Source organism: Nipponia nippon, unplaced genomic scaffold, assembly GCF_047370975.1.
Source record: "Nipponia nippon isolate SJK-2023a ecotype South Korea unplaced genomic scaffold, ASM4737097v1 scaffold_2, whole genome shotgun sequence".
Taxonomy (NCBI): Eukaryota; Metazoa; Chordata; class Aves; order Pelecaniformes; family Threskiornithidae; genus Nipponia; species Nipponia nippon.
Genome location: NW_028262336.1, coordinates 120,521,428 through 120,535,413, shown reverse-complemented (window position 1 = coordinate 120,535,413; position 13,986 = coordinate 120,521,428). Strand labels below are relative to the sequence as shown.

Below are 13,986 nucleotides of genomic sequence, written 5' to 3'. Positions count from 1 at the left end.
CTTCACGTTATAATCTTCTTTTGTTTTTAAGTACAGTACATGCTGGAAGTCTCAGTTATTACTAAGGTTGATAAAGTAAATATACAGGAATCAGTAAAGGAGCAGCAAGCATTCATTAAGGTATCTGTAAAAAGCTGCATTATATGCCTTGGTTGAAAAATCACAATTAAAATTTATTATACTGTCCTGCAGGGAAAAGCCAATTACTGATAGTAAAGTACTGAACTGAAGACCCAGTGTTGTTGTTTTCCACTGTGGTCTTATTTACCGTTTTTCTCATAAGTGAGGTGACATTTAAGGAGAGGGCGGAGTCAGAAAGAATTAGAATAAAAAGTTGTCAATAAAAGTTCTTGCTAGCACCAACTTTACATAATAAGATGGTTAGCAATTAAAAAAAACCACCCATGAGCTAATTGCTACATCCTCCTTCTGAAACTAGATAAATTAAAGGGAGGGATGCATGTGATGAATGAGAAGGGGTAGTTCAGGTAAGTGTAATGTTCCCATCACAGAGAAAAATGTATTATTGATATTCATGATGGGCCATGATATTCCTGTAAGGTTTTGTGGAGCATTATCCTGAAAACATCAGTGGAGCAAGTAATCATCATACAAATTAATTTTTTAACACTGAGGAAACATCTTGTGATGATGATCTTAAAATTTGCCTGTTCTGCTTTGGGCTTTGAAGAGCCATGTACTGTAAGGATAGGAGTATCAGTATAGAGGCCATTAAAATAAAACTTGAGAGAAGTCAATTTGTGGTCTGCAACTAAACACAATTTAACATAAAACTGAAAATATTGTGATCAGACACTGTTGGATAATTAAGACAATTTCTAGTTAACAGGAAAATAGTGTTATATCTGCCTTGTGCCTTTGATCTCTCTTGAAGTTCCTGAACTCATAATATCCTGGGAAATTTCAGGACTGGAATATAAATTGTTGTTTAATGTATTTGTAATTTGGATACATGTTTAGAAACTAGCTGTACCAGCTGGACACACTGAAGGAGAGATGTGATTTTTCTTCACAGTATTCAACAGAAGAAAATAGCTTTAGCTATTTAACTCTAGTAGCACGCAAATTCATTTTACATAACCTCTCCATGTAGCTTAAATTGAATGGTCACTTGAGGGAGAGAGAATATACATAGGTCCCTTTGTTAAGACATATTGGTAACTTTAATATAAAACAATTCTTCCTCCCATCCTGCTTCCACTGGAAATTCTTAATATTTGCACAAGATAATATTTCCTACTAACTCTCCACCAACAGATTGGGAAATGTGCAAACTAAGAAATGAAAGAGAAATGCTGGTTTTACAGTTTTTTAGAGAAGTTCACAAGGAGCAGGGGATTTTCCACCTCCCACTGTCTTCAAATCAAAGTGCCAAATTACTCCATTCTGTTCAAATTAAGGCACAAGAAGAGTTGGAATGAATGCTGACATGTACTTATCTGAGCAAACCCATCAGACAACTAGAATATCAGCCTGTTTCAAGGGAATTAGGGTCATACTAGAGCAGTAACACTAAGAAAACCTATGTGGGACTTTGTGGCAACGATGACATTAAAAAATTGCTAAACTTCAAAATAAACCTGGAGCCCAAACCTGAGCTCATTTCCAGTGTTGCTCGTGTTTTCTGCGTACAGACAGTGTTGTGGCCTTGCTAACAGAATACGAGAATGAATGCAATGTGGTCCAAGCTCAGCAGTGCTTTAAATGATGGTTAAATCCTGCCTCACTTGCAGCTGCTTTGCCTTGCAAATGACCTCCATGCTCAGGCCTGTTTCCATGATGATTGATAGTGTAGTCTACAGAAGGCAGAAGCACTTACTGTACTAAATATGAACAGTGCGTCATCTGTCCTTCTGCAGTCCTCTTCATCACCACTGGGGCACTGGCAGTTCCACACCATCCACATTTGTAGTCGGTTTAGTGATTTCACTGACCTATTGATTTTTTTCTGGGTTTGTGATGAAGATGAAGTTCTAATTTTTCTCAGAATGGGAACAACCTTGTCAGCCAGCCCTGTCTTGCCTGCCACTGCTGCCTTCCAGCCTCTGCGTTATACTGTGGTCAAAGCCATGGCCGTGCCCTACATAACCGTTCCCTACGCAACCAACCTGTAGAGATGGACTAGGTTGTCTTGGAGCCTGCACCTTGTATTGCATGCAGCCAATGTGCAGGAAAACAAAGGCATGTAGGCAGAGAAAAAATTGACAGGAGTGGCTTTTATTTGGTTGCAAAGAATTCCCTGCACTGCACAGACCTCCCTGCTCTGGCCTCAGCTGTTCCTCACCCCCATTCCCCTTCTCCATCCCCAGGGCCCATACAAGTACATTGCACAGGAGGAGTGGTGAGATGCAGCCTGCAAGGAGCCAGCTAGTGCCCAGGTTACAGTCTGGCTAGCCAAATATAGGAGTTCCTCAGAAACACAATTCCAACTGATCCGATTCTTCCTTGAATAGCAGTCACACGCCAAACAGCAAAAGCCCACACTCACTCGCTTGCCCAGCCAGGCAGTCCTCCTTTCCCAGATGCCCTATTCTTTGACATAGTTTTGTCTATGCCTTGTATTTGTCTCAGTTCACAGTCCGCTTCCCAGCAGGAATGACCCTGTGTTCCCCTGCCCCATTTTTGTGGCATGTGCAAATAGCAAATGAGTCAAGAAGGGCCCTCACTGTGGGCTGAAGGTGAGGACCACACGGTTGTGTGTGGTGAAAAATCAGAGGTGAAGCACTTTGGACGGCCTTGCTAGAAATGTGTCTGCTGGCCTTGTGGATACAGAGGTGTCATGCTGCAGGATTCACACAGTCACAGAATGGTTTAGGTTGGATGGGACCTCTGGAAGGTCATCTTGTCCAACCACCCTGCTCAAGCAGGGCCACCTACAGCAGGTTGTCTAGGACTGTGTCCAGATGGCTTTTGGATGTCTCCAAGGATGGAGATATCCCCTGAGTGCTGTGCAGCATGGGCACCCCAAGGGCCCTCTGGGAATAACCGGAGACCTGCACTGTGGATACAGGCAAAAGCATAACATCCTCACCATGACTTGGCAGAGCAGTGCAGACAGGCAGCAAACCCACACTGATGCTCTCTCTGACTGCCAGTTCTTCCCAAGCTGGACATAATTCAGAGAAGAAGGATTAATGGCAGATGACATTTTGCAGAAAGTGCAGTTTGGGAAAATATTTTCCCATATCTAATAGCAGATTTAATAGCATTCAGTAATGCAACCTAGAAAAATAATAAGCAGTGTGCTACATTTTTCGAAGCATTTTCTCACATTTGTGCATAGGATGCCCAGAGTTACAGATGTGTCCCAGCTTCTGCAGGGCTCATAGCCTCACAACAGAACACAGAATGGTCTGAGGTTTATTCGTCAGTATTCTCCATATTTGAAGCTTTGGTACTTACATGGGAAAAAATGGGTGTTGAAAGCCTAATTCAGGGAGCCAGGATAAGACCTGAGGGTCTCCCAAAATTTATACAGCCATGTTATACAGGTCACTTGTGTTTGAATTTGGTTGTGTTTTTTAGAGAGTTGTATAGAGTTAAATATTATTTGGACCAAGATTTATGAGACAGATTCTGTAGTCATCTGATTAGTGTGTTTGTGTTTAATGTGGAGAGTTTAAATCAATCAAGTCCCTAATCAGCCTGTTTCTCAGTGTGGGGGACTAATTATTCACCTCTTCACACAAAGTGGAAGAGCTGCAGCAGAAGGGACTCAGACCTTCTGGGGAAGCCGTTTGACCTTCTCACTAAGAGACATCTGCTCCCTAGCCCCAACCTTCTCCACCAAGAAGTACGGGGAGCAAACTGTGGCCCTTCATCTGCCTGGCGAGCAGCTGGAGAATCTGGTGAGCTGGGGGAAGGAGTGCCATTCTCTTTCAGCTTCTGATGGAAAGTTTTGTCTTGGATTTCAAAGAAATCTATGACAAAAGTGATACTTTCCCAGCAAGGTTTGGTCTCAATGAGTTTTGATGTTTCAATAAAAACTTGGTTTGTCAAAAAAAAAAAAAAACAACAAAACACAAACACCCAAAACCCTTACCATGTGCACTCATAAGGCAGCTGCACAGGAAATAAAAAATGTCTTTTCTAGGGAATAATGGTAATACAACTTCTCCTTTAGGTTTCAGTCAATCCAGTCTGGAGTGTACCTACCTACTTCCAGGAGGGTGGTGAAGCAAGCATATTGTATCTTCTTTTTCTTCTTGTCCTCTCCTTGGGTCAATGAGAAAAGTGAAGAAACCATTAAAACCATAAAAATGAAATATCTATCAGAAATAACAACTGAGGAACATAAATAGTTCTTTGGGGTTTATCACTTGTTTGTAGAAAGTAGCATGGAAGTGCTGGTGAGCACAGCACAGAAAAGAATAACTCCATTAGGTTGTTCAGTGGGTCACTGATTTCAAGAATATGTGCATGGAAGTAATGAGTACAGACTTCGACCTTATCAACAGTGGGCTTTGCTCTTGAAGGAATTCAACTGAGGGCAGCTGAGCCTGTTGCACATGCAGCTGGGCCACACAGCTGAGCTTGGGGAAGGGTAAAGTGCTGCCAGGTGAGATTGCAGAAGTGTCAGAGGGGAGTGCAAGACAGTCACAACTTGATGAAAGAGCAGTTCTCTCAATTATGTATAATGGCAAGTAACAAAATAATAGAAATGCTGAAGTAGATATTGATTTTGGCATTTGCTGGCAGAGCCAGTATACAGCAAACCTCTACTTCGCATGTTTGTTTATGTTGGGCAGGTCCCTTAAAATGGATCTAGAAACTTTTGAGGCATTCAGGATCTGAAAAAGAAGAAAACAAGGACTGAAACATGAATAAGAAGAATAACAGAGATAATAGGACAGAAGATTTACTAAAACCCAACAGCTAATAGGTAGATAACTTTGGCAATGACACCAGCACTAGCTAGGTGATATTTCTGGATATTGTCTGAGTTTTTGTAAAGTAAATATTACAAGATGCTTTCCAGAGGATGGCTCATTCTCTTTAAAACATACATGGAGCTTCCTATATCTTTACCCACATCTTTACCCACTGACTTTTAAAATAGTTCAGGGGTTAGTGCACTAATGCAGGATATGGAAGACCTAAATTATTAATTCCTTTTTCTGCAGCTATTCAAAACAGCGTTGCATAAATAAGGGGTTATCGTTGAAGTAGGGGGTCCTTTCCACTGTCACTGAAGCTGTTTTGAAAAAGGATTCATGAATCAGCCAGAGGAAAAACAAAAAAAGACATGAGTGAGCATTGCTCTGTAGCCTGGTGGGTGATTGGGTTCTGGGCTTATTCAATGAAAAATAATAGTCTATGGCAACGTACCCTTGTACTCCTTCCTGGAAAGGTGTCCTTACCATTATACTTCTGTTCCATAAGGAGAGTGGGAGGGCAATGCCCCACATCCCCCAGTGGGCTGGCCAATCCTGAGGACACCTACAGGTCCAAGTTCACCCAGTGAGTTGTTCAGGAGAAAACCTAGCTTTTGCGTTCTTAATAAAGGCAGAAGCACTTCTAGGACTGCAAAGATACAGCACATTGGGCCCCTGAAAAATTGCCAAATAAAAAATAATAGTCAGGCTCTGTGGAGTTTAGACTTACCTAGTGTTAGGGGGTAAACACACCAGGTGTTTGGGGATTATGATAGAAAGCTTAGGTTTCTGCCTAAACAAGCCCTACTTCATATTGCTTATTTTGCTTCCTGTGCCTAGGCACTCAGGAGGCCTAATCCTGTAGTCTATATGACCCTGTTGTTGAATCTTTAAAGGGCCAGATTTTTAAAGCTGCAGATAGGTAGTCAGGGGAATGTAGTCACCCAACTTGCCTTAAAATAATGAGTATATGTGTATCAAGATGACTAAGAGCTAGTCTGTGTGTTCAGCAAGCAGAAGTCATCAAACAAATCTAATTTCCTTCTGCAACATGCAAAGAGGCCATATAGAAAGAAATATTATGGGTGGTGTGGCTTACGTTTAGTGAGGTTTTTGACATTGTACCGCATGATATTTTTATAAGCAAGCTAGGGAAACATGGTCTACATGAAGCTGTTATCAGGTGAGTTTGTAATGACTGCTACACTGGAGGGATAAGTTAAGACAGGTACTGGGTGCAGCATTGCTCTTATTTTCATTCCTGAATGGATAAGTAGGCATAAGGTCAGTATTGCTAGATGTCAGAAAGCAGAACGGAGCTGCAAGTACCCTGGATAGTGTCAAAGTCGCAGTTGTGGGATTTAACAGTTGGAAAAGTGGTATGGAAAAATAAGTGCAAGTCATCAAGATAAGTGTGAAATCCCGTGTTTAGATAAGAATAAGCAAATGCACCAGTATTGTCTGGATAATGACTGACTGGGCAGCGGAACTGCAGAGAAACAGCTATATTATGGTGAATCACAGGCTGAATGTATGTTTACACTTTCATACTGGTATGAAAAGGCAAATACTTTAATGAGATGGGTAAACAAGAGTAATGCTGGAAAACAGAAGTAGTTCTTTCTGTTTACTTGGTGTTGATAAATCCTGATGTGAAATGCTGTGTCGAGTTTTGGGTACAGCACTTCCAGCAAGATGTGGGCTACCTGGAGATTTACAAGAAAGATCACAGGTCTGGACAATGTGTGCTACCAGGAAATATTAAAACAGTTGAGATGGGGTGCCAGGAAAAAGAGAACTGAGATGATAAAGTATAACAGTCTTCAGATATCAGACAAGTAGCTCTGAGGAAGAAAGTCAGCCTTTGTTCTTTTTTTTCCCCTCATGTTTTATTATTTTTATTCAATCTCAGCAAAAAGTCAGAACAAGATTTTTAGTTGTAAGAAAAGTGAGGCACTGGTGTGTGTTATCCAGGAAGGTTAGGCAAGTTCACGATCAAAGGATAGGCCTGCGTTTGGGGATAAATTACATCCATCCTTTCTTTGTGCAGGGATAAATTAGATGACCTCACAAGATTCCTGCTATCTTTATACTCTGTCATTTCTATTAATTTCTTTAATTTTTGAGATTTCCAAGACATTGTTAACAACACGGAGGCAAAGAACTAGACAAGGAGAATTGTACCTCTTGGATTATGTTGACTGAATAAACCCTGTGTTTAAACTGGATCACTGAAACATGTATGTGTGTGTGTGCATAAATAAATATATGCATACATACATGCATATATTTTTTTTATAATATATCTCTCCATTCCATTGCTTCAGGCTACGTTGTCCAATGTTGTCAGCTGCAATGTGTAACCCTAAATCAGGTGTATGCAAAATGGCCTCCCCCACTTCAGAAAAATAATCAAGCTTATGCCTGATCAGCACAAGGAAGCGAATCACTCAGGAGCACTGATGGAAACAAGTATGCATGTCAAGTCATGTAAGCCAGCACCCTGGGCTATGTAAATCTCTGCTAGAAAAGAGAGAGAGGGTGAGCCAACCATCCAGATCTCATCTTCCCACCAAAAAAGACAACAACCGACCCAGCTGAAATGGAAAGCAGGGTTTTAGACACCCATGGAAGGTATCATACAACTAAAAGCTTATGCCCGCCATTTCTGTCCAGTATTTCCCTCCAGTAAGGGGTTGGTTATCTTCATCTCTGTCCTCTGTGGCCCTGCTTTCATCCCATGGTACCGTGACTCCGCTGGAGCACTGGTGTGAGTAAAGGCCTTTGGGGTTAAGGCTATCATTTCCCCACAGAAAAAGGACAAAGCAGTGAAAGCCTGTCTCAGTAGCAGTGTTATGGATTGAACTTGGCCAGCTTTTCTGCTTAAGTTGTAAAAATCACTTGAAACATCTTTCCCTATGGGGCTATATATTCTTCTACAGTTCAGCAAGGTACTTCTGGCAAAATTTTTCTCTTTCATCCCAAAATGACGGACTAGAGCATTATAAAATCTGGTTTAGTATTCGTTTTTTGACTTGTTTGCTGTTAATGAAGTTGTGGACTTTTAACTTCCAGTAATTCGTGTTGTGGTTAAAGTTTGGGTAATCAGGAAAGGCCATAGTACAGGCCAGTGTCACACCATGAAAGACAGAGACAAGAGGAAGCACAATAATCAGATACCATGCTTGCAAATCACTGCTAAATTGATAAATAACTTTCTTTACTGCTCTCTTTCTGGACGGCTTTCTTGTTTGTTTATTTTTAATGCTTGCCATTATTTTTCTTTCCATAGGTTTTCAAAACGAAAATGAGCAGATGACAAAGTTAAGCATCATTTTCCAGAGATAAACAAGAACAAGTGGGCTAGCTATACTTGGGGAAACACATTAAATAATGAGTTCAGGGTGACAGATGAAAACAGAAAGGAGAAACACACTATTTATGGTCTTTAATATGTGTACATTTTAGTTTGTGTGTGATGCAGTCGACAGGTAATACCCACTGCAAAACTCGCTGTCATATGGGGATTGAGCCTGTTGTGTTAATGCTCAGCCTGTCAGGATGGATCAAACCGTGCTGTAACTCCACCATTTTCAATTGAGCTGCATCTCAAATACTGTGTTCAGTTTTGGGCCCCTCACTACAAGAAGGACATTGAGGTGCTGGAGTGCGTCCAGAGAAGGGCAACAAAGCTGGGGAAGGGTCTGGAGCACAAGTCTTATGAGGAGCGGCTGAGGGAGCTGGGGCTGTTTAGCCTGGAGAAGAGGAGGCTGAGGGGAGTCCTTATCGCTCTCTACAACTACCTGAAAGGAGGTTGTAGTGAGGTGGGGTCTCTTCTCCCTAGTAACAAGTGATAGGACGAGAGGAAACAACCTCAAGTTGTGCCAGGGGAGGTTTAGATTGGATATTAGGAGAAATTCAAGTGGTGGACTTGGCAGTGTTAGGTTAATGGTTGGACCCAATGATCTTAAAGGTCCTTTGCAACCTAAATGATTCTATGATTCTATGAGTTAGACAAGGAGGAATTTGATACTCCTGAATTATGGCGAGAAGTTATTTTATTTCCCTAGTGCCGTTTAAAGTAGTAATGACATAAAAGATGTCATTATGTGACATTCAGTGCATGCCCCTTTGTTTTAGTACAGAAGAAAACAAGAAAAAAACCCTGTTTGAAGGATGGCATTTGAGGTACTAGATGGCTGTATGTTGTACAAGCTCTTCACACCAGAGATTTGACAAAGGGCAATATTCTATCATATGCTAATACAAATCTAAATAGAAAATGTGCTTGCTTATTCCTTTATTTAAAAAATGTACTTCAATCCTCTTGTAGTATTAGTAATTCCTGCAAAGCTTTCCATGTTCAAATAGCTTATGTTCATGATTGGCGCCTTAGAAATCTGAGAAGTTTAAGTGAGTAAGTGAATAGACACAATGCACTTTGCAAACATTAATCCCCCAACAGCTGTGGGCAAGCAATGTGGGAGGATTGCTGTCTTTACCAGTGCAGGAACCATGGTGTTGGAGCAGTTGTTTCCTTTCCACAGAAAACATCTCCTTTATAGTCACAGCAGAATCTACCATCACCTCCACGGCAGGGATGCCATTGACACAGACTGGTGGACACTTCTCTCTCAGCAGATGGTAGCCCTTAGACTAAAGCATTTTGGATTTCAGTAGAAATAGCTCCTACTTCACCTTTGCCTCATGCCCATTTTGTTTCCAGCCTCGGGTCAAGAAGCTGAGTGGAAACAGCTAGCTATATAACACAACACTTTCTTCAAAGTTCTGTTTCTGCCACAGCTTTTCAATGAATTCATTTTCCTCCCAAGAAGCAAGCGTTAAGCCCCACAAAACACTGTGAGAGAAGGTCAGCAGGCAGCTGAGATCTGCCTCTGTATTTCTCCTTCTATTCTCCCTCTGCATTCAGGCTGAAAGCCATCAAGGGTTGGTATCTGTGAGTGTCCCAGCTCAGGTCCTCTGCCCTGATCTTCTGTCTCTCCTTGCATCAAATGGCATTTTCACTTGTAAGAGCTTTTCTTCCAGCTCCCATGGGAAAAATAAGACTGTTTTCATCATCAAACCAGACTGGTAAAAGATAACCCACTTCCCTGGAACTTCTGTATTCCTCTCTTGTTTTCCAGGAAAGAACTATAAAAGCACTTACCTTCAAGAAGTAACTCTCTCCATTTCTGCCTAAAAAACCCTTATATTAGAGTTAGCAATTGGAACACTGTAATCTATATCTGAACTGTCTCCATTGTGGGATCACTAGCAATCACTTATCAAAAAACATTATTCATATTTTGTTAATTAATGGACATTACCTTTAGGAAGTAGAATACAAGGAGAGTGGTCGGATTATATATCCATCAGACTGCAGTCACCAGAGTTATCGCCTCCTGTATGTAAACTCACCCTACGTGGTGTCACATGCACCAAATTCTGTTTCTCCCCACTCCCCCTTGCAAGCTGTTCTTGCTGAAGTTTTGAGGTGTTTCAAGACACAAGTCATGGGTAGGCCATCTCCTTTCTAGCTATTTATGCCTTTAAAGACCTTGGTGTCTGAATCTTCTGTCTTGTGTCTGGTTATGCTGTAGTGAGTATCAAATAGGGGTTTTGTGCCAGAGAAAAACACAAACCAGACCAAGGCTCTCCTGCAGTCACAGACACATATGCGTGGAAGGTGTGTGTTAAGTCCCTGCTTCAGAGAAGTATTTAATTCTGTGTAGAAACTGGCAGACATCAAGATAGCCCAGTACAGAATACTAAATAGCTTGACAGTTAAAACTCATGTGTAGTTTGGGTGTTCAACTGCACGCTCTGAATCAGGAAAAATCCCCTTTTCCAGCATCCCCAGGGATCAGCTGTAATTACTAGCACATAAATTGTTCTGGTCAGGGCTGTCCCTTTTTATAAGTGGAAGTTCAGGGAGGATTTTTAGCAAAAGGAGATTCTTCTCTGCTGGAAATGTAGACACACCTCCAGCCATTCAGACCCTCAAAACCTTCCACTTTCCAGAACGTTTTACTCCTTTTTCACTTTTGTCAGTTTGGTTGATTGTCAGCTGGCAGAGCATTTGGATGCATGTATGAGGGCTAAGTGAAGAGGTGAGCATGATCTCCATCAGGCTGTGGGGTATTCAGAGTCTAGGTGTTTCAACATATGAAAGAATCTCTGACTAGTTTGTGAGCTGTGCTCGGTTCCTCATCTGTAGGACAGGAATCACCTCCTTGGCTGCCTTACCTGTTTTGCTGAAGGAGGGCCTCTGTATTTTTCACATATGAGATGCCATGGGGAACTGAGAGGTTCTGCTGTGATTTAAAAAAAAAAAAAAAAGCAAACACCAAAAAAATGGTTCATTGCAAAATTGCCATTTAAAATTTTCCTTATTTTAAAGACATTTGAATGTTTGAAATACACTCTGGTGTTTCAAGCACTGCATAAAAACTTTATTCCCTGAAGAGGACAAATAGTAATTCCTAACGGTCTCCAAGTAGGGTCTGGGACTTTGTAGTTGCTCTAGCTTTTATGTGCTTATGATTGAAGAAAGAGTCTCCCAGCTCCCCCTTGTGTGGATGCTCTACTCCTGCTATGTCAAGCAGAAAAAAACTGTGATTTGTGCTGCTTTTGATCAGACATTTCTACAATGTTTTGCTGCTGGAAAGCAGAATAATACTGTCATAAATTTTAAATTAACAAAATATGCCTAGAAGGGATTGGTAGCTCTTGTTTGTCTGATTAATGTCAGGCTTGTAAAGTCTGTTCAACAAAAAGGGCAGCAAATGCCCAAGTGAGAGATGTTAAAAACAGAGACTCTCCATTTTAGTGGATCTTTGTGTTTTAGTTATACTCTCTTAGTGAAGCACCCAGGACCAAATCACAAAATCAACCAGCATCAAGGGAGTTGGATGAGGTTGTATCTGCGTTCATTTTTAATTAGATTTGAAATGGCTATCCCACTGTAGTGCAGCAAGCAACCAAGTCAGTGCCTTCCCCTCAGGCCTTATTACTAACAACCACCTTAGCATAGATCTGCATATTCAGCAGCCGGGTGGATAGGTGTTATGTATGGGAAAATACAGGCAGGATTCGAAACACACAGGATGTCTTTCGTACAACTCAATTTTTGCTCTCAAATTGGGGGAGTAGGAGACTTTCCTTTCTAAAATGTCTATATTCTGGCAGAAGTTCTTTGATGCAGCTTTTGTCTAACAGGTATCTTCTTATGATAATATTTTCCTGCTCAACAGTGGAATCAAGGCAGCACTGGTAGCAAGTACATTCTGTGCCACCTGATGTATTTTTATGGATTTATTTTTCCCTTATGTACATTTCTATTCCTTCAAGATGTGCTCTGAGACATTTCCAATTTCAGCATTCTGCCTGTCTCATCTAATTCAATTGTAAGCTTTTCTGAGCAAGGACCATATCTGGATTCTGCTTTCAAGTTTCATTACACAGCAGTTCTGCAAAGTGATCTTTTAAAAAAGTATCATGATGAGGGAAGGAACTTAACTTATCCCCAGGGATTTGACATGTGAGAAGCGCATGTCCTGATCTTGCAAACTTTCGGCAATACCCTACCCACAGGCACTCCTACCTCCATGTGCTCCACCCACATTGGAAATGATCAGTGTGATAGATTTTGCTTAGCATTTCTGTTAGATGGGAAGAGGTTGTTCTTTTCTTTATTTCACTTTATCATTTTCACATTTGCTTCCCTTTCAGGTGTGAACAGAAAAGTTACCTATTCCCTGGCAGACTCTGCAGATGGTTACTTCTCAGTTGACCGGTCATCAGGAATCATTATTTTGGAGCATCCACTTGATAGAGAGCTTCAGTCTTCCTATAACATCAGTGTAAAGGCCTCAGATCAGAGCATTGTGCTGACCTTGTCCTCGTTTGCCACTGTTACCGTTACAGTGCTAGACATTAATGACAATCCCCCTGTGTTTGAAAGAAGAGATTATCTTGTTACAGTACCTGAAGACACCTCACCTGGCACCGAGGTCCTTTCTGTTTTTGCTACAAGCCAAGACATTGGTACTAATGCCGAGATTGCTTATCTCATCAGATCGGGGAATGAGAAAGGGAAGTTCAGGATTAACTCAAAAACAGGTTTGTAATATGGCTCGTACTTGTAATGCAAAATGAAAACATCAGAAAAACGTGAATGCTTTGGGGAAGGCTCTTGGACCAAAAAATTTCCAAGAACAGAGACTCAGAGCTTGTCAATGTGGAATTAGTTGCACAGTTAAAAATCAATTTTAGGTTGGAGAGTGATGTAAATTATAGTCACACTCAGCTGCCCCAGCTCGAGTGGAGAATACTTTTCTCCATTAGTATGTCTGTTGAAGTCAATGTAGATGTGACAACCCATTAGTCAAACTGTACAACCCTTGCAGTTATGAACACTTGCAATGTTTACCTGCTTACCAGCTGAGTACAGCCTCAAACTGTCTGGACCTTAGCTAGCATCAGACAGTGCTAGCAAGACCAAATAGCTGGCAGTCCTAACATGGGATTGCTGTTTATACAACTATATGCAACTTCACCGACTTGGGTTGATTTGTGTTGTCTGAGAGTTGACTTCAGCCATGGTTTGGGTTGTTTTTTTTTTTTGGTTATACATCACAAATATTAAAAACATACTGCTGCTTCTCTTTAAGAAATACTAAGAAAAGCTACCTTATTTGGTGCAAATGGCTCATTTTCTTTGAATTACCATAGTGGGATATATTCTTTATCCTTATCGAGGTTTTAATCAATCAACAGTAAGCTATGATTCTTTTGTGCTTGCTGTAGTGGATCCCCTTATTCTCATAACATTCAGGATGACCAGTACAAATATGCCACCAGAGCTTCAGAGCAAAACAATCTTGATTTTGAAAGCTGAAGGTAACACTTGTTTGAGTGCAGCTGTAATAACCAGTAACCTGGAAAATCTCAAAATGATGCATTGTGTCATTTATATTACTGTGTGCAAAAATCTCTCTCCACTCTGCAGAGGCCACTGCCTTACATGTAAGGGACTTAACATAATTGTGTGTTGTCTGTTATCTTCATAACGTTGATTAGTGCTAACAAA

The 13,986-nt window shown here is 41.0% G+C and overlaps 1 protein-coding gene across 6 annotated transcripts in view; it reads left to right on the top strand.

Moving 5' to 3' along the window:
• Nucleotides 1-13,986, top strand: part of FAT3 (FAT atypical cadherin 3) — a 323,469-nt gene that overhangs the window by 258,071 nt on the left and 51,412 nt on the right. For all 6 annotated transcript variants that reach the window (XM_009470374.2, XM_087758042.1, XM_087758041.1 and 3 more), the window contains one exon: nucleotides 12,627-13,016. In XM_009470374.2, coding sequence (XP_009468649.1) covers nucleotides 12,627-13,016 — 390 coding nt within the window. The remainder of the gene's footprint in view (nucleotides 1-12,626; nucleotides 13,017-13,986) is intronic.